We start from the raw sequence: 27,824 nt of genomic DNA on the forward strand, positions 1-27,824 counted from the left end.
GTTTTCATTTAAGAGACCTCGGTAGTCCAAGACTTTCTGAATGTGTTTTCTGATGAACTATCTGGACTGCCAATAGACAGAGAAGTTAAGTTCACCATAGATCTTCAGCCTAGCACTCAACCTATCTCGGTTTTCTGTTACCGCATTAGTCGTATTGAGATGGAAGAGCTAAGAAAACATATCAATGAATTGCAGAATAGTGGGTTCATCCGACATAGTGTGTCTCATTGAGTTGTTGGAGTCACATTTGCATGAAAAAGGGATGAGACATTAAGATTATGTATTGACTACAGGGAATTGAATAGAGTCACGATCAAGAACAAGTACCATATCCCTAGAATTGATGACATTTTGACTAGTTGCAGGGTGCTTAAATCGTCTCTAAAATATACTTGCATTCGGGTAACCATCAGGTAAAGATCAGGGCATAGAATATTCTCAAGGCAGCCTTCAGAACCAGATATGGACACTATGAGTTCATGCTCATGCCATTTGGACTAACCAATACACCAGTCATTTTTATAGACTTGATGAACATGATTTTCAAACAATTCTTAGATCAGTTCATCATTGTATTCATCGATGATATCTTGGTCTATTCAAAGAGTAGAGAGAAATACGCTCACCACCTAACTCAGTTTTTGTAGGTTCTCAGGAAAAAGAAATTGTATGTAAAATTGAGCAAATATGAGTTCTAGCTCGAGCAGACTACCTTCCTAGGGTACATCATATCAAGGGATGAAGTATCAATGAACTCTGAAAAAGTTGTGGCGGTATTTGGTTTAGAGAAATTGACATCGGTTAAGGAGATTCGTAACTTTCTAGGACTGACAGGTTATTACCGCAGGTTTGTGGAAAGATATTTTAGCCTAGCCGCTCATTTGACCCGACTCATAAAGAAGAATGTTAAGTTTGAATGGTATGAGAATTGCGAAAGGAGCTTTACAAAGCTCAAGAAGCGGTTGACTACTGCACTTGTGCTGGCTTTACCGAGTGAAACAGGTGGATCTACCGTATATAATGATGCCTCCTACCTAGGATTGAGTTGTGTTCTAATGCAGCATGGGAATGTCATAGCCTATGAGTCTAGGTAGTTGAAGAGTCATTAGAAGAATTACCTCACACATGACTTAGAACTTGCGGCCATTATCCATACCTTAAAGACTTGGCGCCACTATTTATATGGGGAGACTTTTGAGATTTATACTGACTATGTGAGCTTGAAGTATATATTCATTCAGAAGGATCTCAACATGCGTAAGAGGTGTTGGATAGAGCTCCTCAAGGACTACGATTGTAATATTTTATATCACTCGGGTAAGGGCCATGTGGTAGCAAACACGTTCAGTTGAAAAAATATCGGTATGTTGGTTCACTTAATAGTTTCTGAATGCAGGGTAATAAGGGTTGCACAATAGATATAACTTTAGGACTTGAAGAGAGTTACATACTTAGTTCACCTAACTGTCCATCCCGAATTGATCCAAAGAATAAAAGAAACTCAATTAACCGATTCCACCATAGCAGCTCTCAAGAAGGATGCATAACAGAGAATAAATCCAGAATTTCGAGTATCTACTGATGGGTTGCTCAGATTTCAGGATAGGGTGTGTGTTCTAGATGACTGTGTTTTAAAGGGACATCATGACAGAGGCTCATAGCTCAAAGTTCGTCATACATTCTGAAAGTACTAAAATATAACAAAGTATGCGAACCTAGTTTTGGTGGAGCGGGATAAAAAGAGAGATAGCTAACTTTATCTCCAAGTGTCTAGTATATCAACAGGTTAAGGCAGAGCATCAACACCTAGGCGGACTAATTCAGCCATTATCGATTCCGAAGTAGAAGTGGGATCATATCACAATTGATTTCGTGATAGAGTTGCCTAAGGCACGCTCAAGGCAAGATGCTATCTAGGTAATTGTCGACCGACTCACCAAATCTTCTCACTTCTTAGCTATCAAGATGACCGACCGCTTGGACAAGTTAACAAGAATATATATTCGGGAGATAGTCAGGTTATATGGAGTTCAAGTGACAGTGGTATCCGACAGAGATCTCAAGTTCACTTCTCGATTTTGATCTAGTTTTCACCAAGTCATGAGGACGAAACTATTCCTTAACACTGCATTTCACCCTCAAACCGAGGGACAATCAAAAAGGCCAATTCGTACACTGGACGATATATTTTGAGCTTGTGTTCTAGACTTCGGGAAACATTGGGACGATCACCTACCTTAATAGAGTTCACCAATAATAATAACTATCAAGCAAGCATCAGCATGACCCCGTATGAAGCATTATATAATCGACCCTGTAAATCGTTGATCTGCTGAGAAGAGGTGGGTGATAGAAAATCTTTTAGTTCGGGTCTTATGGAGGAGACTACAACTAAGAGAGTTAAGATTAGGGAGAGCATCCAGACAACTCAGGACAGGTAGAAGAGTTATGCAGACACTCAGAGGTGAGATTTAGAATTTGAGAAAGGTGATCGAGTGTTTCTTAAGGTCACCTATAACACCCAACATTTAATTATTTTTATTTTTATTTACTTATTATTTTTTATATAAATATAATTATTATTTATATGATTTTAATTTAATTTAATTTATTTTAATTTGATTTAGTAATAATAATAAAAATAATAATAATGGTAAAAATTAGTTAGGGATTTAATTGAAAATAATTTTGGGAAAAGGGGTAAAAATTTGAGTTATGGGGGTATTTTTGAAAGAAAAATAAGAATTCGGGGGTCAAAATACAATTTAAAAAAGTTACACCACGTCAGCTACCTGGTCAGTAGCCCCCACCAATCAGAACGTGCTAGGTGGCAGAGGCGTTGATGCGGGAGACGACGCGGGGGAGCCACGTGGGCGATCCGCGTGCGCGCGATCGAACGACTGAGATTTGTTCCCTTCCGCAAGGATGGCCCATATCGAAAACGCGCACGGACGGTCTAGATTGCATCGCGCACGGACGGTTCAGATTGAATCACGATGAACGGTCAAGATTCACTCCCTATTTAATCGCGATCAGACGGTCTAGATTGACAGTGATGGATGGCCCAAATCAAGAGCGGATGGGTATAAATAACCTCATCCGCATCCAAAACCAAACCCTAGCTGCCAGAGCCCCTCGCCGGAGAAGACAGCCTAACTGCCAGGGAGCTGACCACTGCCACCTGCCGCTGTACCGGAGCAAGTTTCGACCGCCAAACGAGGTAAAAATTTATCCTCTTGCACGAAATTCAATTTTAAACCCACCCAATGCCAAATCGAAGTGAGAGAACCGGTCGATTGACCGAAAAATGTCGTCGTGAGGTGTTTCAGAAAATGCCTCCGATGAGGCCCTTCCCGATTCCCATTCGATTTGATTTTTTCACCGTTGTGACCACCGTTTGCTTCTCTACAGGTTAACCGAAGCAAAACACCCAATCGCAACGTGAGCCGGAAGAGCCGCCGGACCGGAGAGTCCTACCGCCGGTGAGTTTCGATTTTCTACATTTTTTGGCCCACCGAGGGCCCTAAGTGTGTTTCCTCGTAGGAACAGGGCACATTTGGCTGAATTCGTCCAAAAACGCCCAAAAAAAGCCAACTCGATGTGGATCGCCGTCGTCGTCCCGGAGCAAGGCGGAGCCGCTGTGCCGAAATTTTGAAATTGGTCGAGTAGGCCATGGGTCTGATTTTTGGATTTATTTGGGACACTTATAGGTATCGTAAGCGCGTTTCAGTTCCTGAAAGAAAATTCAGGGAACCTAGGGACCGCCCGTAGGCGCAGTAACCATCTAGTTTTCGGCATCGAATCAAGTAAGGACCCCTCACCCTATTTTCTATCATAGATATGAAGTTTGATTAAATAATAATATTGTCTTTTGTACAAGTTAGATAAATATGCCTAATTAATTACAGATTGCTAATGGAGCCCGAAATCAAACATTGTTTTCTGTTGATTCCTGTTGATTTATTTTACAGTTTAAATGCATAATGGTATCTGGTTTATCTATTCTATGGTTTTAAATGCATGTATTACTGTATTACTTGACCACTGTGTGATTTTAGGATTTAAGATATGATTGTATTACTGGGTGCATGTTCATTGTTTATGTGATTGTGTTTAATTTGGTAACGGAGATTATGGATAAACAGGAAAGGGATGTGATCTAATAAACAGATAAGGTGACAGTCTCACTAGATATCCTGGGAGATGGTGGATAGATCGGGTTCATAGGAAACCCTACCTTGAATGTTGTCCCATACCAGACGGAGTATGGAGACTTGGTTATTTGGCGCTCACACTGGACGGGGTATGGGGACGACCTGCTTCACCCTCATACTAGATGGGGTATTGAGGTTTAATATCTTGGCGCTCATACCAAATGGGGTATGGGGACGGCCCTGTAATTAAGATTGTTAAGGAAAATGGTTCATGTGTAGCGAAAACACCCCTATGGATCCCCATGGATACTAATAGGCTGATGAAACAAGAAACGGTGATGATTAGTTATTGTTAATGAATATGAATTTATGATATATTTTATGTTACTGATTGTGCATGAAGTTATGATCAGTATGATGTTATTGTCTTTATAGGTTGTTTTCACAGGTTCTCCAATAGTAAGAAAAAGGGAAAATGGTTTTATTTTTAATGAATGTATTGGTTTAAAATTTGTGCTCCATTGGTTATTTTTGGTTTTCTACCAACCTTTGCTTTTATGACGGCGATATAGTGTGATGTCCTTACTGGGCTAGTGTAACTCACCCCTTATTTAATCATTTCAGATTAGGAGGACCCGATTCTCGAGCCTGATCCGCAAGAAGGCTACGAGTAGATGTTAGATACTTTATAGTTTCTTTTATTTCTTCCATTTTTCGTATTTCTTTCAGAGAATTTGTTCCGTGATGTTTGTTAGTATTTTTAAGTTATCGTGTAAGGAATGTTAACCTTAACCTTTATTTTGCTTCCGTACTTAAATTATTATATGCATTTTCTTTTTAAATTTTCGGGGTCGTTACAGTTGGTATCAGAGGTGCGTTCCTCGGACCTGTCCCTTACATAATAATACTTATAGAAACACCAAACAATGAATTATCACTCAACTATTCTTTGTGAAATGCAGGTACAGAGAGATGAGAAGAGGAAGACCCTTACTAAACCGAGCAGCTCGGGAGGGTTTGCTCAGGGAAGATGTGGACAAGATATTTGAGTTGTTAGAAAGACTCTTTGCAGCCCAGCAGGGCCGAGAGGAGAGGAGGGAGCTACCTGACCCTCCCCCATTACCACAGGTTGAGCCACCCTGGTATGACCCTGCTCCTTCATAGTACCACCTGGTACCACCGCCACAGTATAATCCGGTGCCCCCGCCGTATCAACAAGTACCACCACAGGGCCCTCCAGTCTACCATCAACATGGCCCAGTCCCTTTTCCACGGGACCCAATTCCTCTCACGATTGTCCCGGACTACATAGAGAGGTACAAGAGACTAAATCCATCCATTTTTGCAAGGGGATCTTCTTTTGAAGATGTTGAGTACTGGTTGACAGAGACAGAGAAAGCCTTCAAGACCTTAGGGGTGACTTCTGAGCATAAGGTCACCCTTGCTACCTATATGTTAGTGGGAGAAGCAGACTACTGGTGGGAACTCAAACAGACCACCCTGCCCGTTCCAGTTACTTGGGAATAGTTCCTACCAGCCTTTTATACAGAGTACCTCCTAGAGCATCTCCGACATCTGAAGGAGATGGAGTTCGTTCACTTAGTCCAGGGAAACATGACTGTGTCAGAATATGCTCGCAAGTTCCTGCAGTTGGGCCGATACTCCACTGAGACGCTGTTGGATGAGGGCAGGAAGGCTAGGAGATTCTAGTGGGGCTTCTGCGCAGAGATCAGGCAACATTTGTTCGTGCTAGAGCTCAAGACCTATTTGGTCCTTCTGGCCAAGGCACAACTGGTGGAGAGGAGCTTCCACACCCTCCCTTAGGCAGCAGAGAACCTCAAACCCTCAGCTCCACCCCGCAGACCAGCACCTAATGTGTCTGTCTAACAAAACAAGAGGCCCAGGCCGGTGATCCAGGCTCCCCCTCAACCTCTAGTGGTAGGACGTGGTAAGATCTGTCAGCATTGTGGCAGAGATGACGGGGACCAACCTTGCTACCGCCTCAACAACACCTGTCACATAATGGTAGTGCCCAACATTATGCGAGAGAGTGCTCAAGGAACCAGAATTAGGGCATACCTCCTATTTAGGATAGAGCTTACAACCTCACCCAGTAGGATGCTAAAGCCGACTCGGACGTGGTACAGGGTATGTACACTATCTGTAACCATATTGCTCATGTTTTGATTGACACTAGTGCATCGCATTTATTTGTTTCACCTGTTTTTGCATCATAATTTAATGTATTAAATGATAAACTTGATTCAATATTATTTGTGTCCACTGCTGGGAGTGTAACACTATTGGGAGAAGTTGTCTATAGGGCTTGTGCCGTAGAGATAGCAAATAGAAAACTGAGTGTAAACCTAATAAAATTAGACACGGAGGATTTTGATGTAATTTTAGGGATGAATTGGCTAGCAGCTTATTACACCACCGTAGATTTTTTTAGCAAGAAGGTTGTATTCAATCCTCCTAATGAGGAGCCATTTACAAATTAATAAAATCATTTAGTGTTTATTCCTTGATGGCAAATTTTCTTATTTGTCGAGTACCTTAACCTTACTATTTTCTCTAACTTGGCAAACCAAGAAAGAGAATTGTATTCAAGAGATTCCGGTAGTTCAAGACTTTCCAGATGTGTTTCCGGATGAACTTATTGGACTGCCAATTGACAGGAACGTCAAATCCACCATAGATCTACAGCCAGACACCTAGCCTATTTCAATTGCTCTTTACCGCATGAGCCGCATTGAGATGGAGGAGCTGAGGAAACAGATCTCTGAATTGCAAGATAGTGATTTTATCAGACATAGTGTGTCCCCTTAGGGTACCCAGTCACTTTTGCAAAAAAGGGAGATGGAACGTTGAGACTATGTATTGATTACAGAAGATTGAATCAGGTCACAATCAAGAACAAGTATCCCCTTTCCAAGATTGATGACCTTTTCGATCAGTTGCAAGGTGCGCATGTCTTCTCCAAAATAGACCTGCGATCAGGTTACCATCAGGAGAAAATAAGGACAGAAGACATCCCTAAGACGACTTTTCAAACTAGGTACGTACACTATAAATTTCTGGTCATGCTATTTGGGTTAACCAACGCCCTAACCATCTTCATGGATCTGATGAACATGGTCTTTAGATAATTCTTAGATCAATTTGTTATCGTGTTCATCGATGACATCCTGATCTATTCAAAAAGCAGAGAGGAACATGCTCACCATCTAGCTTAAGTTCTACAGGTTCTCAAAAGAAAAAAGTTGTATGCAAAGTTGAGTAAGTGTGGATTTTGGCTTGAGCAAACCACCTTTCTGGGACACATCATATCAAAGGATGAAGTATCAATGAATCCTGAAAAGATTGAAGGGGTGCTCGGTTGGGAGAAATTGATATCAGTTAAAGAAATCAGTAGCTTTTTGGGAATGGCGGGCTATTACCGCAGGTTCGTTGAAGGATTTTCTAGTCTAGTTGCTCCCTTAACTCGACTCACAAAGAAGAATGACAAGTTTGAGTGGAATGAGGACTGTGAAAGAAGTTTTTCAGAACTAAAGAAGTGGCTGACTACTGCACCTATGCTGGCCTTATCGAGTGGATCGGGGGGGTATACAGTTTACAGTGATGTCTTATATCTAGGCCTAGTTTGTATTCTAATGCAGTATGGGAAGGTCATAGCCTATGGATTCAGACAGTTAAAGAGTCATGAGAAAAAGTATCTCACCCATAACTTAGAGCTTGCCGCAATCATACATACCTTGAAGACTTGACGCCATTATTTATATGGAGAGACCTTTTAGATCTATACCGATCACAAGATTTTAAAACACATATTCACTCAAAAAGATCTCAACATGCGTAAGAGAATGTGGATATAACTTCTTAAGGATTATGATTGTGACATCTTGTACCATCTGGATAAGGGTAACGTGGTAGCCGATGCACTCAGCAAAAAAAGTGCAGGTATCTTAGCCCATTTAATGGTTTCAGAATGCAGGCAAATTGGGGCCACACAACAGGTTCGACTTCAGGACTTGAGAAGAGTCACATGTTTGGGTCATCTAACCGTCCAGCCTGAGTTAATCCAGAGAATAAGGGAAACTCAGTCAGCTGATCCCGCCCTAGTAGCCCTTAAGAACGATACAGAATAGAGAGTTAGCTCAGAATTCCGAATCTCCGCCGATAGGTTACTCTAATTTCAGGATATGGTGTGTGTTCCAGGTGATAGTGATTTAAAGAGAGACATCATGACAAAGGCCAATAGTTCAAAGTTTTTCATGCATCCCGGAAGCACTAAAATGTACCAAAGCATGCGACCCCAATTTTGGTGGAACGAGATGAAAAAAGACATAGCTGACTTTGTGTCTAAATGCTTGGTATGTCAGCAGGTCAAGGCAGAGCATCAGCGCTCAGGCGGGTTACTTCAGCCATTATCGATCCCAAAGTGGAAGTGGGAGTATATCACAATGGACTTCGTGACAGGGTTACCTAAGGCACACTCAGGACATGATGCCATATGGGTAATTGTTGACCGACTTACCAAGTCTTCCCACTTCTTGGCCATCAGGATGACCGATCCCTTGGACAAGTTCGCAAGAATGTATATACAGGAAATAGTCAGATACATGGAGTCCTAGTGACAGTGGTGTCCGACAGGGACCCTAAGTTCACTTCTCAGTTTTGAAGTAACTTTCAGCAAGCCATGAGAACAAAGCTGTCCCTCAATACTGCATTCTACCATTAGACTGATGGAAAGTCAGAAAGGACAATCCGTACACTTGAGGATATACTCCAAGCTTGTGTCCTTGACTTCGGGGGCCATTGAGATGACTATCTATCCCTGATAGAGTTCGCCTACAACAACAGCTACCAAGCGAGTATTGGCATGGCTCCGTATGAGGCATTATATGGGCGCCCATGCAGATTGTCGATTTGTTGGGAAGAAGTGGGCGATAGAAAATTATTTGGCCCAGAGCTGGTAGAGGAGACTACATCTAAAATAGTTAAGATCAAGAAGAACATTCAGACTGCTCAAAGCAGACAGAAGAGTTATACGGACACCTGGAAGAGAGATTTAGCATTTGAGGAAGGTGACTGGGTGTTCCTTAAGGTCACCCATTTTAAGGAAATGAGTAGGTTCGGTAAGAGGAAAAAACTGAACCCCCGATTTATTGGACCATTTGAAGTCTTAGACAGGATCGGTACTGTTGCCTATAGACTAGCACTGCCTCCAGAACTTTCTAATGTCCACAATGTGTTTCATGTGTCCATACTATGCAAGTACAACCCGGACCCCTCTCATGTCTTGGCCCACGAACCTCTTCCACTTCAGGAGGATTTATCCTACGAGGAAGTATCAGTCGGTATTGCCGATCGAAAGAGCAGATTACTCTGCAACCAGGAGATATCCTTTGTGAATGTCATATGGTAGAACCACACACCAAGGGAGGCCACATGGGAACTAGAATTAGACTTTAGAGATCAATACCCCCAGCTGTTCGATCGAGAGTAAGAGGTATATTTGAGGGAACAAATTTCTTTTAAGAGGGGAGAGTTGTAACACCCAACATTTAATTATTTTTATTTTTATTTACATATTACTTTTTTATATAAATATAATTATTATTTATATGATTTTAATTTATTTTATTTTATTTTAATTTGATTTAATGAAAATAATAATAATAAAAAGGGTAAAAATTAGTTAGGGATTTAATTGAAAATAATTTTAGAGAAAAAAGGGTAAAAATTTAGGTTCTATAGGTATTTTTAAAAGAAAAATCAGAAACCAGATGTCAAAACGCAATTTAAAAAAGTTACGCCACATTAGCTGCCCGGTCAGCAGCCTCGACAAACCAGGACGCACTAGGTGGCAGAGGCGCTGACGCAGGAGGCCATGCGGGGGGAGCCACGTGGGTGATCTGTGTGCGTGCGATCGAACGTCTGAGATCCATTCCCACGTGCACGGATGGCCCAGATCGAAAACACGCACGAACAGCCCAGATTGCATCACGTACAGACGACCCAGATTGAATCGTGCACGAATGGTCCAGATTCACTTCCTATTTAATCGCGATTGGACGGTCCAGATTGAAAGCGATGAACGTCCTAGATAAAAAATGGATGGGTATAAATAACCCAATCCGCACCTAAACCCTAACCCTAGCTGCTAGAGCCCCTCACCGGAGAAGACAGCCCAACCGCTTGAGAGCCGACCGTCGCCACCCGCCGCCATATTGGAGCAATTTTCGACCGCCAAACGAGATAAAAATTTCCCCTCTTGCACGAATTTTAACTCCACCCATGGCCAAATCGGAGTGAGAGAACCGGTTGATTGGCCGAAAAATACTGCCGAAGTCGGCGGCACCGCCGCGGGGTGTTTCGAAAAATGCCTCCGATGAGTCCCTTCCGATTCCCATTCGATGTTATTTTTTCACCGTTGTGACCACCGTTTGCTTCTCTACAGGTTGACCGAAGTAAAACACCCAACTGCAACGTGAGCTGGAGGAGCCACCACACTAGAGAGCCACACTGCCGGTGAGTTTTGATTTTTTATATTTTTTTGGCCCACTGAGGGCCTTAAGTGTGTTTTCTCGCAGGAACTGGTGTAAGTTCAGCTAATTTTTGGATTTATTTGGGATACTTATTGGTACTGTAATCGCGTTTCAGTTTCCGAAAGAAAATTCAGGGAATCCAGGGACCACCCGTAGGCGCAGTAACCATCTAATTTTTGGTGTCGAATTAAGTAAGGAGCCCTCACCCTATTTTCTATCATAGATATGAAGTTTGAATAAATAATAATGCGATCCTTTCTACAAGTTAGATAAATATGCCTAATTAATTACAGATTGCTAATGGAGCCCGAAATCGAACATTGTTTTCTGTTGATTCCTGTTGATTTATTTCACAGTTTAAATGCATGATGGTATCTGATTTATCTATTCTATGGTTTTAAATGCATGTATTACTGTATTACTTTACCACTGTGTGATTTTAGGATTTAAGATATGATTATATTACCGGGTGCATGTTCATTGTTTATGTGATTGTGTTTAATTTGGTAACGGAGATTAAGGATAAATAGAAAAGGGATGTGATATAATAAACAGATAAGGTGACAGCCTCACTAGATATCTTGGGAGATGGTGGACGGACCGGGTTCATAGGAACCCTACCGTGAATGTTGTCCCATACCAAACAGGGTATGGAGACTTGGTCATTTGCTTTTCATACCGGACGGGGTATGGGGACGGCCCGCTTCACCCTCATACCGGACGGAGTATTGAGGTTTAATGTTTTAGTACTCATACCAGACGGGGTATGAGGACGGCCCTGAAATTAAGATTGTTAAGGAAAATGGTTCACGTATAGCAGGGACACCCTTATGGATCCCCATGGATACTAGTAGTTTAGTGGAACGAGAAACACTGATGATTAGTTATTGTTAATGAATATAAATTTATGATATGTTCTATGTTACTGATTGTGCATGAAGTTATGATCTGTATGATGTTATTATCTTTATAGGTTATTTTCACAGGTTCTCCAATGGTAAGAAAAAGGAAAAATGGTTTTATTTTTAATGAATGTATTGGTTTAAAATTTGTACTCCATTGGTTGTTTTTGGTTTTTTACCAATCTTTACTTCTGTGACGGCGATCTAGTGTGATGTCTTTACTGGACTAGTGTAGCTCACCCCTTATTTAACCATTTCAGATCAGGAGGACTCGATTTCTGAGCCCGATCCGCAAGAAGGATACGAGTAGATGCTAGATACTTTATAGTTTTCTTTATTTTTTTCATTTTTCGTATTTCTTTCAAAGAATTTGTTCCATGATGTTTGTTAATACTTTTGAGTTATCGTATCAGAGATGTTAACCTTAACCTTTATTTCGCTTCTGCACTCAAATTATTATATGCATTTTCTTTTTAAATTTATGAGGTCGTTACATCACCCCTTTCAAGTGAATCAGTAGCGTTGACAAGAGGGAGAAATTAAAATTTCGATTCATTGTGTCATTTGAGATCTTAGACAGGATTGATACCACCGCTTATAGACTGGTACTACCTTCAGAGCTATCCAGGATCCATAATATATTTTATGTGTCTATGTTATGCAAGTACAACTCGGACCTCTCACATATCCTGTGCCAAGAGCCCCTTTCATTGTAAGAGAATCTATCTTATAAGGAGGTACCAATAGACATTATAGATCGAAATAGTAGAGTATTTCGTAATAGAAAAATTTCTTTCATCAAGTTTCTATGATAGAATCATACTCAGGATGAGGCTACTTGGGAACTAGAATCAGACTTCAGAGCTTAGTATTCTCAACTGTTTGACTGACTGAGAACGTAACAAATTTAATTAGAAAAATTTTCTTAAGGGGGGAGAGCTGTAATACTCGGGGTCTAAAAATCGGTCTGAGATGATTTTTTTAAAAAAAATTTGAAGTAATTTTATATATTTTAATTTAATTTTATTGAATTTTTTGAGAAAATAAATTAAGGACGAAATTGAAAGTAATTTTAGAGAAAGGAGGTGAAATTTTGAGTTCAGTTGGTGTTTTTAAAAGAAAAATTAGAAACAAGAGATTAAAATACAAAAAGAAAAAATTCGGCCACGTGGGACGGCCTAGTTAACAGTCACGACGAACCAGAGCACGCCGTGTGGTGAAACATACCGACATCGGTGCCACGTAGGCGATCTACGTGCCCAGCAATTCAACGGTCCAGATTTAATCTTGCGCGCGTGAATAATTTAGATGTTTTCCATCTTTAAACGCGATCGAACGGTAAGATTTAATCCAATCGTGCAGTCCAGATTCATTTTCTGAATAGGATAGATCCAATGGACGAGAGAGGGCCACGCGTACCCGAATGGACGATCCAAATCGACACAGGATATGTATTTAACATCGTGTCGCAGGAGAACATAATCCTAGTCGCCAAGCCCTCGCTGGAGAAGAAAAACCAGACGCCGGAAAAGGAGGTCGATCCCCGACTGCTGCTACACCGAAGCCATCGTAGACCACCAACAAAGGTAAAACTTTCCTTTTCTCACTCAAAATTTGATTCTGAGTCTCCCTGTGACCATATCATAGTAAAATGACGACAGGTGAGCTGAAAACTACAGGCAAAGCCCAGCGGAGCTGTTGCGGCCGAAACTCTAAAACCCTTCTGATGAGCTCCTTCCCATTTTTTGTTTCACACAATTTTTTAACTATTGTGTTCACCGTCTTTTTCTGTATAGGTTAGTTGAAGGAGAAACCCCAGACGCGAAGGAGAACCGGCGGAACTGCCGCACCTGGAGATTCCCTCGCTGGTAGGTTTAGTTTGTTTTTATTTTCTGGCCAACCGGAGCCCCCTAACGTGTTTTTTCGTAGGGATACGTGTAAAATCGACTAAAATCGGCCAGATCGAGGTAAACTACTGTCGTGGACGGCGAAGTGGATGCCGTGTCGGAACTCTAAATTTTATCAGAAAGGGTTTTCAACACAGATTTTCAGTTTTAAATGTATTTTTAGGTATGTGACAGGTATTTTGATTTCTCCAAAAAATATTCAGAAAATTTGGGGTCATTAGGAGGCATAGTAGATAGTATAACGTTTCAAAATACTGATCTGGATAATAATTCATCACTCTATTTTCTGTTACGTTAAATTGAGGATTAATAATCGATAATTATGTGTTTTGTGAAAAATTAAAAAAATCCTAGAAAATAATTATGGGTCACTAGTGGAGATAGAATCGGTTAGTTTACATTTGTCCTGATTCCCTGTTTATTTTTCTGTATTGCCTAAACTACTTACTATTATATTGTGTATATTTAAATTGATAGTTTTTATAGTTTTCTCGATTATTTGGTTTATTTGGTTCCTCTTACATTGTTTATTTGGTTATCTGGTTACTTGATTATTCGGTTATGTTAAACTATATCGCTTGCTTAAATGCCGTTTAAATAAATCGATGAATATGAAATGAGACGTTGGTATGCTTTGGTAGTTGTTTGGATGATGAGAATCTAAATAAATGAAAGTTTATTAGGCATCCTGGGAAATGGTGGACGAACCTGGTACATATGGAACCCTAACGTGGACATTATCTCAATCGGATGGGGATGAGAAGTTCCATACCAGAAGGATTTTGGGAGATATTGTTTACCCCCATATCGTACAAGGTATTGAGGCAATGGTGTTTTTGGCGCCTATTACCGAACGGGGTATAGGGACGACTGGGTTAATTGTCAAATCTTAATACTAGGTATATGAGTAGAGAGATATCCCTATAGACCCTAAAGATCCCAATAAATTGGTTAAAAAGAAGGATTACTGATCTTATGTACGAAATTAAAATGTTACTTGGTTATTTATCTTTATAGGTTATTTTTGGGACAACTTGTAACGGTAAGTATGAAATAAAACGTTTTAGAGTTAAAAAATATTTATTTAAATCAATGGCTCCATTAGTTGTTTTGTGATTTTTACCAACTTTTAATTTTCTGTATCAATGATTAATGTGATATTCTTACTGAGCTAATGTAACTCACCATTTTATTAATCATTTTAGATCAATAGGACCAAAATACAAATCTCGATAAGTAAGAGAGTTGTGAGTAATTCACCTTTCGGACTTCTTTCAAATGCTACTGAAGGTTAACCCCTATGATATCTATTTATTTGTTTTTAATTATCGTTTGTAAATGAATAAATATAGAAGAGATGTTTTCGTAATCCTATTGGGCATTTTAATTTATTGTGTAAAGAATGTAAATCATAACTTTATTGTTCATTTTCGCATTTAGAAATACAAATTTATTTCCTTTGAGTTCCGGGCTTCTACATTAAAAATATATTATTTTCTCCTTTTTTTTTTTGTGGTGTAGATTTGATGGAGAAGCAAAGCAAAGCAAGCACTATCAGATTTTTTTAATTTTAATCTTGAAATTATATTTTTATTGTTTGTCTATTGCAATCTCTCCCCTACTTGACACATTAATGATCTATATGTTAGTTGATAAACTACTAAACATATATAATTAATGAATTAATTAATCCAAGTTATAATCCTAACTTGCGGGAAAAATAATTTCAACATTTAATTAAATGTATCAATTAATAAGATGTAAAACCTTAAATTAAAACATAATTATATAAATATATATACACCATACTCAATCTTATTAATGAACTTCTACCTAACATATCATTTTCAAACATTAGATAATTAAGCTGCAATTAGTTGCTTCACTTGCAAAATTCACCGTTGAAGTTCCTTGTAAATTTTCCCCCCTTATCATTTTCTCTTTCTCTCTGGAGACAATTAATGGTAACCCATATCCATCTTACAATATTAATTTTATTTAACACAAATTTCGAGCTGTAGGTCTATTGTGTATGGCTGTAGGTCTATAGTGAACTCGACTTCTCTGTTCATTGTAAGTCTATTGTGTGAGCATCTCCTTTGCCTTTTATATATATATATATATATATATAAATTTCCCCCCCAATATTCAGAGCTGGTAAATTATTTAAATAGACATGATGTACATGATTTGGTTAACCTTTATAATTGTAATATATGAAATAATTGATTTTTAAAAGAAATTAAGTTATACCAAAGTCTAAAAATTGTGTTAAGTTTTTCACATTTTTGAAATTAATACACATTGTTAGAAGATATCTTAATTTGAAAATTGCATAGAATTTTTTTCAAAATTGGAATTTTTTAGGAGTGTAATAAAATTTATTTATAAAATATTATGTTTTTACGCGTAATTCGAATTTATTTCTATAATGAAAAATGTAAGATGCAATTTGATTGAAATTTTTAAATATTATCTTTATTGGTACGAGAAGCAGACTGAGTAGATTATTGAAAATTGTCCATCAAATGAAAAAAATAAAAATACATAATTAAAATTAAACCTGCGTAGTAACACCAAGTAAATTCTTTTAAAATTGTATTAGTAACAGTCATATTAAAAAAAATTTATTCATTTTTAATAATTTCCAAATCCTTCTTTAATTAAAATGCCCGTGCATTATTAAAACTTGGGTGATTAGACCTCAGTTAGACATTTCATTGATGTCTAGGATTCAATAATAATAATAATTTATCAATTATATATAAGCTAGATTTTTGAAATAATAACACATCCATACCAATGGGAATCTCCTTCTCCTCCAGTTTACAGAGTTCTCCCGCACAAGTTTCTAGCCAACCGATTTTCAATTTTCAAATCTTCTGAAATTCATCTTTACTTCTTCTCTTCCACCCGCCATCTCTCATCAATTTGATTTCTTCCCAAATATTATCAATTTTCCTCTCTCAATTCAAGATTAATCTCAATCTTTGTCTCTGCGATCTGTCATTTAGGCTTACGTCGTTGCGAGGAGGATCGACACAAGCGACTAAAGGCCGCAAAAAGCGAGAAACAAAGGCTTGCTAAGAAAGGTTTCGTGGCTATCTACGTGGGGAATGTGAAGTTCCGATCAAATATCTCGCTGTTCCTACATTTCAAAAATTGATCATGCAATTCTTAGATGGCGGCGGGTTTCAACCCAAGATCGCCGGAAGTGCAGAGTAGACTTCTTTGATTGCTTCTTGAAGGTAACCATGAAGAATCTTTAGCATAAAGACTGCAACCACACTCTTCATGATAATTACCATTTAGGTTGTGGAGATTGGGCCTGGATTTTGAAGTGATATTTTTAGGTACACAATTTTACGTTTCCCATTTCTAATGTTCATTTTTAAGGCATACCAATTAAAAATTCTCTAGTCATGTCAAAGATATTGCACCACCTTTTTCAAGATGTTGGTCTTGCTAGAGTATTAGATGATGCCATCCCTAATTCTGCTCTCCTCCCTAGCTCAACTTGTACATATCAAAGTTTGCGTGATATCATTCACATGTTACAATTGTGATTCTGGTAAAACTGTATTAGTATACCACATTTAGTAAATCATTCTATCCCCTACTACTTTTAGGGACTGGATTGATTTTTCTTTTTTGTTACATCAAAAGTGTGGATTTGAATATATAATATACCAATGTAATATTTATTTAGTTTGAAAATAATAAAAATATAAAAAATTTATGTTTTAAGAATTGCCTTTTAAATCCACCGCCTAGAAGTCTCACCACATGGGCTGTACATGGTTTGTTTACTTGAGCATGATCTCTTGAACGAGCGTCTGATTTGAATCTAATAATTTGCAAACCTAATACTCATTTTGATCATCCAAACGACAATAATTTTATGTGAGGAGTTCAGTGGCTCTTTGGCACAACTCTCTTTTATGTTTGAATACAATTGGGAGGCTATCACCATTTACTAAATTTTCCTAGCATGGGCTGTCCAAAGTTCTTGCAGCCAATTATCTTTTCCTTAGTGAACTATCCTATAGAATCTGTTTCCTCAAAACATTTTCGTTTCATTCCATTCCATGATCAAGAGAGAGAGTGAATTCGAAAAACATAAAGGCTTCATTTCAATGTACTGACCACAATAAGATCCATCCCTACCGCACCAACATGAGCGGTTTTTGGTTAGTATTTGTCAAAAGGTTGTTGCCTACCAAGTAAATTCATCTTTCACAAGATACAGATATACAAGGCAGTTTCTATGAGTGTCAAATTTCACTACATCACCCTAAAAATCTAAAGGAAAAGAAACGATGGATTTAAAGAGAAACAAAAATCTCGTGAAACCTTTCGTGTAAACACATTTTTATATTTACGAATCAGCGCAATGATAGGTCTGATTTCGATATGGACTAACCTCCCACTCAGCAAACTGCAGTGTTCTTTCTTTCATTTCTTCATATGGACTAACCTCCCACTCGGCAAACTGTAGTGTTTACTTTGATTTCTTCAACGGATTCATCGGCTTAAATATACCAGTCTAGAACTCAGTATCAAAGCAAGCAACAAACACTTTTGAAACCATCGCTCTTGCAAAAGGTATGTAACTCAAACTATACCTGTAAATAACAAGATTATCAGAAAAGCTACCTATTCTTACAAATAAAGATCTAAGCTATTTTTGCTACATATGCAATGGAATGTTATATAACCAAACATATTCCAACTGATGCACGAACATAATATACTGAAAATTCTGACAGACTATGCAGGTTATAACCAAGCATCAAGGATAATGCACTACAGAACAGTAAAATTGAGTTGAGTGAGTCAATTCAAATTTTTGCTTTATTTTCAGATACATCTTTGACCATATCCATAGCCTTCCGTTCCCTAAATGGCGTTCTTTCTCCTGATAAATTTCTTTTTTTTTTTCTTTTTCAAAAAAAAAAAAAAGAGGAAATAGGTTATGAATAATGATCTGGAAGATCATAATTTTTTTTTGAAATAAATCTGGATGATCATAAATTGAGTTCATTTGTACCTTTCATTTTATTATCGGTTTGTTAGGAGAGAAAAAATTGTTGGACAAATCTTTTTTATTTGGAAACAAAAAAGTTGTTGGAAAATTTTCTTTTGAAATAAAGAAAATTGTTAGACAAATGAAATTAAATGCTATAGATGTTCAATGAAATTGTTTCCATAGATAATCAGAAGTAAGATCATGAATAGGGAAAGCACAAGGACAAAGAATGCAAGTACTCTGACTTACCAAACCAGTGCGCCAAACTCTAAAATGATAGCCAACAACGTAAGTAGCTTGTTATGGACCTGCTCAGCACCAATTAATTGTGGTCAATCATGAAGGAAATAAGTTCGTTTCTTATTATAAAAACTTTCGGTAATAAAAAAAAATTGCCATGCTGTGTGGGAGCATCTGTCTTGAGTGCACACAAGCATGTGGACATGTGCACGAGAGATAAGAAAATAAGAGAGAGGAAAGCCATACAGTAACTTACATAGAGTGCACAAAATAGGGCAATAATTATGCTCGCAAGATACAAGGCTGTTGCATAAATTCGAACAGGATCAAGCATCATAGTCAGCTGGCGTTTTGGGCCAATAAGGAACATTGTGCTGCCACAAAAAAGAGTCCAACTTTAAAGTCTAAATTAACAGAAAGGATACAGAGGGCAATACTAAAAAGATGCTAATAAACTCAGCCGCGGAAGATTCAGGGAAAAGACCATGACCATACCGACAAATACAGTAGCTGAAGAAACTTATTTCAGAAAAGAAAAAGATAAACCTCAGACGTTTCAAGAAAAGAAAATTAACAAGTAATTTGGACCTGGAACCCAATGGAACTCTCTGTTTATTTTAAGAAACATTATACTTAAGAAGTTGCTTCTTTTTGAACGAGGAATAGCATGATCAAACTCACGAGGTGGTGGGAGTCCTTTGGGTTTCTCGAAAACATCTTAGAATTGTTCTAATAAGGAATCCAGTGCTTTGTTGTGAATAGGTTTAGTTTCTTCCTCTGCATCAACCTCCATGATTAGGAACATCACGCCCTATTCAGGTTTGTTTCTCTCTTTGCCCCATTTTTTGCAAAAGTTCCCTTTAGTTGACCCGAGAATTCGCCTCTTTTAAAATTATGTGTGGATCACCATAGTGGAATTCAACAGTGGCACAAAAAAAATCGAATATCATTGGCCTAAACTATTTCATCCAATCCATTCATAAAATCATATCATATCCGCTAAGTTGAATGACTCAAAAATCATACCTGAATTTGTAACCTTGCATGATCCATGTTACCTCCAGGCATGGCACACTGCTAATGATCTTTCGCTCGTTAGATACCATCGCTGTCAGTGGTTTATCACTGACCACTCGAGTTTTAACTCTTTTTGCCACTTTTTCATCCAGGAAGGAGAATGAGCTTCCACTATCGAGCAGTATTAGTACGTCATGTCCGGACAGTGTCCTTTTGACTTTTAGGATATTGCTTGCTGAGATACCCTCAATGACTTGTATGGTGTTCTGGTTACATTTTCTTCCTCAACTTTTTCTTCCTCTGTTATCCATTCTCCTTGGCAGTGGAAGAAGTCTTCAACCAAGGAGAACCGACAACAGAGGAATAAACAGTTGATGGAGAAAATCTAACTGGAACTCTGTCCATATAAGCCATATAGGGTATCTCAACAGGCAATACCTTAAAAATCAGAAGGACGCTGTCCGGACATGATGTACTACTATTGCTTGATAGTGGAAGCTCATACTCTTTCATAGATGAAGAAGTGGTAAAAGGAGTTAAAGCTCGAGTGGTCAAAGATAAATCATTGACAGTGATGACAGCTAACAAGCAAAAGATCATTAGCGAAGTGGCATGTCCGGAGGTAACATGGATCATGCAAGTTCATAAATTCAAGTATGGTTTTTGAGTCATTCAACTTGTCAAATATGATATGATTTTAGGAGTTGATTGGATGAAACAGTTTAGTCCAATGATATTTGATTTTGTTCATACCACCGTTGAATTCCATTATGGTGATTCGCACATAATTTTAAAGGGGGGGCAAACACCCGGGTCAACTAAAGGAAACTTCTGCAAACGAATGGGGCAAACAGGAAAACACGAAGGGAGTGTAATGTTCCTATTCATGGAGGTTGATCCAGAGGAAAGAACTCCACCCATTTAGAACAATGCACTGCATTCCTTGCTAGAACAATCCCAAAATATTTTTGTTGACTAGAATATTCTATTTGCTCCATTAGTTAAGATCATTCTTCCTCATAATCCTTCTCATAATCTTTCTCATGATGATGGAATTAATTAGAATCATTACAATCTCTACTATAATGTTAATTTTCGTATCTATAGATAGGAATTTTGTATATATACCCCAGTTGTAACAACAGAAGAAGTATGAGAAAAATAAATTTACTATTTTTTTACAAAATTTTACATGGTATCAAAGCCAAGGAAAGACTATTTTAGTGTTATAATTTCAGAGTTTTTATCAAACCTTACAATAGCATAATTGGTCGAGTTGGTACCTACCTATCAAAATATAATCTCATTACCATGCCCAAACAAGATTGTAGTATCACTGTCGACCTACAACCCTACTCCAATGACTGTTTTTCGAGGGCATGAGCCACACGTGTCACCAACATGAGCCACATGCACCGGCCAACGTGAGTCACATGCGCCCCCAATGTGAACCACACGCGCCGCCATAAAATTTGCGACTCAACTCGAATAGCATCGCCTCTTCCTTTGACAACCCTTCTCTTTCTCCAGCCTTTTGGTTTTGCACATGGGGTCTGGCTTCACAAATCCAACGCCCCTCCTTCTCTATCGCGCGAATCCGATCACACCGAGACAGATCACTGCATGATTCTATTTGGCTTTTTTAGACAACTGCCGAGTGTGCAAATCTTCTTCTCTGGTTGGTTTTGGTCTCAAATCGCATTGCGCACCAGCAAATCTCCTTCTGCCATGCGATCTGGTCATGTCAGACTTTTGTTCTCCTCGCATTGCGCGTCCGTAGATCTGGCTCTCTCAGATCCGACTGATCTCCTTCCGTCGCGCGATCCAATCGCGTGGAACTTCTGTTCTCCTGCATTGTGCATCCATGACTTATCTATCTCATATCCGACTCTGGTCCTTTTGCCTCACCAGATGAATCTGACTCTAGTGATCTTCTCCGAGCTCACAACATTTTTCGACCTTTGTTGGTGTTGGTTAAAAGGTTTGTTTTATCCTTGTGAGATTAGTTATTGGGTGTTATTCTTCCTCCGTTACTTTAAATCATAACAGAAACAAAGAGATTGTTTTTTTCAAGTTTGGATAACTCTTCATCAATTATTAATACATCAAATATGGTAAAATTAAGTATTGCTCGTCTCCCTGTTATCTTCAATTATAATATTTGGATTATAGATTTTGGAGCTAACAAATATATGATAGACTATTTTATAGACTTCCTACCCTATTTTTCTTATATTAAAGTAGAAAATGTCCATATAACAGATAGATCATACACTCCTATATCTGAAATAGATTCCATTAATTATACTCCCACTATTACTCTATCTTCAGTTCTTCATGTGTTTAACTTTCCTGATAGTCTTTTATCCATTAGTATCATCACTAAAGATTTTAATTATAAGATTGAATTTTTTTCTGACTATTGTGTCCTTCAAAATCTTCAAATAGGAAAAAATGATTGGCACCGGTAGGCTACAGAATGATTTATATGTTTTGAATAGAAGTCAATGTGTAATTGGGAATCAAACAACCTTCAGAAACACGAAAGTTAATTAGGAAACCTTACAATTGCATTAACGATTGGGACATCTTTTTTTTTACTTTAAAAAAATTATTATTCAGTTTGTTTGAAAGAACTTCCATAAATTTCGTATCTCTTATGTATGTGAGTTATCTAAATATAAAAAGAGTTTCTATCATGTGAGTAACCACAGAAGTTTTATATCTTTTATGACTATTCACTTTGATGTTTGAGCAGTTACTCAAAACAGTTTTTTATCTAATTATAGATGATTTATTACTTTTATTAATTGTTGTATTAGATTAATATGAATTTATCTGTTAAAAATGAAAAGTGATGTGTTATCATGTTTTTCATCATTTCATAAAATGATATGTACACAGTTCGATACCAAAATTTAAATTTTAAGAACAGACAATGGTACAAAATATATAAATAATGAATTTTGTACCTACTTGGGATCTAATAGGATAGTCCATCAGACGAGTTGTGTGGTGTTACTGAAAGAAAAAACAAATACATATTGAAAGTACTTCGCTCTCTTACATTCACCATGAATCTATTAAAAAGTTATTGAGGAGATACGGTTCTACTAGTTACGTATCTTATCAACGGAATATTTTTTTTGGAAGCCTCTTTTTTAAAGGAATTAACGAAACCAGTAGGGACTCACCCACATTTTAGTACTGCCTATCATCCTCATACACAATTGGACTGAACGACTTAACCAATGCTTAGAGATGTCCTTGAGGTGCATGGCTCATGATCAACCAAAAGCATAGGTGAAATGGTTATCTTCTGCTGAATGGTGATCTAACACAACCTATCACACAAACCTCAAAATTGACACACTTTCAAGCTCTCTACGGGTACGTACCTCCTCATTTTCTGGATATTGCTGAATTCTCCCTGGCACCTCTTGCAGTAGAATAATTATTAACAGAAAGAGAAGCCAACAAAAGAATCAAGCAACAGCTTTTAAAGGCCCAAGCCTAAACCAAGCAATATGCAGATAAACATTACAGCAAGAGAAGCTTTAAAGAACAAGACTGGGTATTACTCAAGCTGCAATCGTATAAATAAGGTATGACAAGAAGACCAAGGGATCTAAGCTATCATCGTGCTACTACGAGCCATTTCAAACAACACAAAGGATGGGTCAGTAGCTTACAAACTTCAGCTACCCCCTAACTCCAGAATCCACCCAATGGTGTTACTGAAAGAAATACATTGAAGGCAAAAGTAGGGTAATCAAATATTTATCTGACGGTATAAGAGAAGACGAGTTTAGCGTCCAACCGAGGCAAGTGTGACAACACTGAGTCATAATGCGAGGATCTACACCTAATAAACAAGTACTAGTGCAATGGGGAGACCGCCACCGATGGATGCTCCTAGGAAGATTATGAGTATCTTCAACAACAATTTTCACAATTCAACTTTGAGGGTTAGGTTGATGTTCGAGGGGAGGGTATTGCCAAGGAATCCATAATTTACTACCGGAGAAAGGACAAAAAGGGAAAAACACATGTAGAAGGGCAAAAGAGTCACTCTAGGAAATTAGGGTTAGGGTTTGACCACAATCAGAAGAGATCCTGAGATTGTCGTCGCCAAATTAAGAAAAGGTTGTCTTCAAACTGAATCCGAGCAATCTCACCCACTTCGCCAATCATCTCTGTCACGCCGCCTATAAATAATGTATTCTCCTACGCAATGTAACCATCAGAAAATCAATAATAAAATTATTCTTTCACTCTTCTTCTCTATCGATTCTCTCTTCTCTCCCTTTTCTTCTTCTTCTTCATCATTTTCAGGTCAGTACCATGGCAAAGGTATCTGACACATGGACTGAATTGTGGCTCACAGATAAATGTCTTTTCACAAAACCAACCAGTAAAGCTTCATGCCAGTCCCCCTTCGCCCACCCAATGCAAATGATCATTTGTCTTGGGCATTTATTGCATGTTCACTTGGGTATTCTTGTAATTTGGTTTTCTCGTTCCACTATAGAAATTGAAAAAACCTAAGCCTAAGATTCAGAAAACTTCACAAGTTGCTCGGTGAATATAGACATTTTACTGAACCACCTAAAATTCTCAATCTTTTTCCCTCTCTCACTTTCACTTTATTCTATGTGTCTTACTCATTGCAGAAGGATCTTTTATGATACCTTGGCCACTGTTATCTGCAATTTCAAGATTTACCTGAACTAGATAATGCAAAGATTCAAATATATAGTGAGTCTTCTCTTTTAAATTTTTATATAGAAGTACAGATGCCCAAGGTCAAAGTACAAGGAAGCAATTCTTAGCTAGGTGAAATTTCCATAATTATTTATAAATAACTCTAAGATACTGTCTGGACTTCCCAAAATCTATATATTGGCACTGAACCCCCCCGCGGTAAAACCTTTAAATCTCAGTCATCTTAACTCTCGGCATTTATTTAAATCAGACACCAAGTTGCATGATACAACTGAAGTGCAACTTGGCTGCTCAAACTGTTCTGAAATTGAAAGATCTTAACAGTTTATCCATACATAGAACTTAGAACTTTGTCTATGCATGCAATAGCTACAGCAGCATGAAAAATAGGGCTATGTCCACTTCTTAAGCAGACAAAAGGAATACAAACCTTCCCAGTGCAAGCAAATTCCCAAAAGTGAAGGTGATACCAAACTTGATTGGATTAAAGAAAACAAGCATTGACTGTTAAGAGATGAAAAAAAATGAAGAAAATTAGTACATCTTAAGCCTGCCGAAGTCAACACAGTCAAATGGAAAAGAAGTACATATTCAACCCATTTCTACGCTTTACAGTAAAAACAAAACATAAATCATTACTGGTTGCCAAGTTGGCTAAATTTTAAGCAGCAAACACTCCAGAAGAAGATATTAATATTCATGTCAAAACAGCAAGAAAAAATTTTAGTTTATCTTTGAAATAACAAAATAGTCTAAAATCATTGCCAATAGTTACAGAGAGGAGACATCTTAAAAGAAGAAAAGGAGCATAGATATTTCACACATACACCCACTAGATTATTTGAAAGACATCCTGTTGAATATTCATATCAACTTTTTAACATACACCCAGTTAGCAGTTAAAGTTATAAGATATACATCTTTTCACATACTGAGCAAAAATATCTTCTTGCATTGATAAAAGGGTAAACCAGGGAGGTCAAAATAAGTTCCTTGTTGTCATTTAATAATGATGTACCAAGTGAGATTTCAAGGAATTCCACATGCCAAGCAACAAGCTTCAATCCTTATTTCTAAATACTCTACTCTAGTATAAATTTTCAAAATAGGAAAACGACTTTGTGATGTCACCTGAGATTAATTTTATTAACTACGATCCAAAATTGTGATATACTACTATTAAACGTCAGATCAAATATTCTGGAAAATATTATGCAAAGAAAGAAAAATAACAACTTTGGAGTCCGCACACGATGCTTGTACTTACCAAAAGCGTACAAGTCAAACCAGCAGCCAAGCATATGGCAAAGCCGTAAAACCTCTATATCATGAAAGAAAGAAGGAGAAATTGGTTAAGAAAACATTAGCTAGTAAATACCAAACAAATTGAGTAGTTACATGCATACATTATACTTTTCTGCCAGTATGTGCTTTTTCTACCTAGCAGATGATAAACGATTATTTATGTGCCCTCTACAAGAAGAAAGCAAGGTGACCTCTAGATTTATATGGATCCACAATAATCTACCTGAATTGTTTGTTAACGATGATGATGACATCAGCCTGCTCTCACTACCTAGGGACAAGTAGCACATGATTTATAGAGTAGAGGAATGCAGTGTGGTCAGGAAGAAAAGCTTCCTACCCCATGTTTTGGGTGTTGGGAAAGGTGATCCTAAGCACAATATATGTGAAAGAAACTATTACTGAACAAGACAAATCCATCAGACTATGTTTAAGGATGGAGTGAAAATTTTCTTTATCTTTGTTCTTTAAGTAGAATTGCAGTGGAGAAAAGAAACAACATGGTGCTCTGAAATTCTTCCTTAAAAAAACATTGTTTTTACTGTTCTATGGTATTTCATAGAAACAACATAACCTAGTATAGCCAACTCCTCTGAGATTAGTCCAAATGGGATGATATCAAGAGTTCTGAATTGAATGGCAACCAGAGAATGAAGCACTGGATGGAATCTTAGCTAGATTACTTCTGATGCATAGATCAGAAGAACTTATTTCACAAAGGACATCTCTTGTTTAAGTATCGTCCATGAGTTACTGTCAATTTCCCTGGCCTCCGGCTGGGACTTCCCCAGTCCCCCTCAACCCCAGTAGCCCTTACTATCTCATTTGTTTTACAAGAGGCATCACATGATAACTAAGAAGACAAACTTTCTGATTACTGTGATGCCACAAAGTAAAAACCTGATAGAATGATACTCACAAAATAGACTGGCTAACCATAATATGATATAAAATTGCTTATAATCAATAGAACCTCTTGCCTTAGCCAAGAAGCACACATAAAATGTTACATATGATCCGCTTGTGATCTGTTCGATTCAATTGTTCTTCAATTTATAGCATGCTCTTTTATTTAATTATTAGATAATTTTGATGATTAAAACTTCACAATAACTTCTATGTTGAATTACCACCATTTGCATCCAAAATCAAAGGGGCGAGAAGAAGACTAAGCATTATGATCCAATTATAAACTTCAAGATTAATTTAGTAATTAAGTACGTACTGAACAAAAATTGAACCAAATGGAGATTCATAGAAGAAACATTAAAAGGAAAACCATTGCCAGTTAGCACTAGTTCACTGTGAAGTGAGCAGAGAAAAAAACTCACCAAGGTAATTAGGAAGAAAAAGAAAGCATAAAACTGGCTAAAGGCGTAAATAGTAGAAACACAGAGATCGATTAAGAAAAAGCTGCGATAGTACAATTGATAAAAACAGAAGCACAAACAGGATAAAGAATGAAGAATATAGAGAAACGAAGAATACCTGTTTGGTAGATAAAGTGCATTGGCGATTGAAATCGTCAATGAAAGAGAAGGAGCTACTTTCCTCGGGAACAGCTGGTTGCTCTTCGTCCACCTCCATTCCGACTAGCATCTTCATCTTCTCAAAAGCCTGGTTCATCTTCTCCATTTCCGCTCACTCTCTTCAACAATTTGTAATTCCTTTTCTATGGAAACGAAAAATTAAAGAAGGAAGTTGGACCTCAATTTTCAACAACCAGAAGAGAAGGAAGCAGCTGAGATCCCTGCAAATTACTCAATTTCAGGAGCAAAACTTCCAGTTGACGAAAGATCTCTTTCGGGCTGCTTCGACTTTCAATAGGTTTGGCCCATTAAGAAATTGATTTAGAACTCTTTTTCTTTTTCCCGTTTTACTGGTGCCACTTAGAATAAACTATCCCCCCAGTGTTGTTTTTCCTTTCTTTTTTTTCTAATATTTTCTTTTTCCCGTTTTTTCTTTTTTTAATATAATAACAATAAAATAAAAAA

At 37.8% G+C, this 27,824-nt stretch overlaps 1 protein-coding gene across 1 annotated transcript; it reads right to left on the reverse strand.

Moving 5' to 3' along the window:
- Positions 1 to 17,896: 17,896 nt before the first annotated feature.
- On the reverse strand, positions 17,897 to 27,621 carry LOC148253324 (Got1/Sft2-like vescicle transport protein family). The gene is made up of 6 exons (XM_088222579.1): positions 27,319 to 27,621; positions 25,793 to 25,846; positions 24,956 to 25,029; positions 19,040 to 19,157; positions 18,793 to 18,851; positions 17,897 to 18,139 (listed from the first exon to the last, which is right to left on the reverse strand). The coding sequence occupies exons 1-6, from the start codon at positions 27,463 to 27,465 to the stop codon at positions 18,061 to 18,063; spliced, it is 531 nt and encodes a 176-aa protein (XP_088078705.1). The 5' UTR covers positions 27,466 to 27,621; the 3' UTR covers positions 17,897 to 18,060.
- Positions 27,622 to 27,824: the final 203 nt, after the last annotated feature.

Source organism: Carica papaya, chromosome 6 (genome assembly GCF_054855325.1).
Source record: "Carica papaya isolate Zhongbai chromosome 6, ASM5485532v1, whole genome shotgun sequence".
Lineage (NCBI taxonomy): Eukaryota > Viridiplantae > Streptophyta > Magnoliopsida > Brassicales > Caricaceae > Carica > Carica papaya.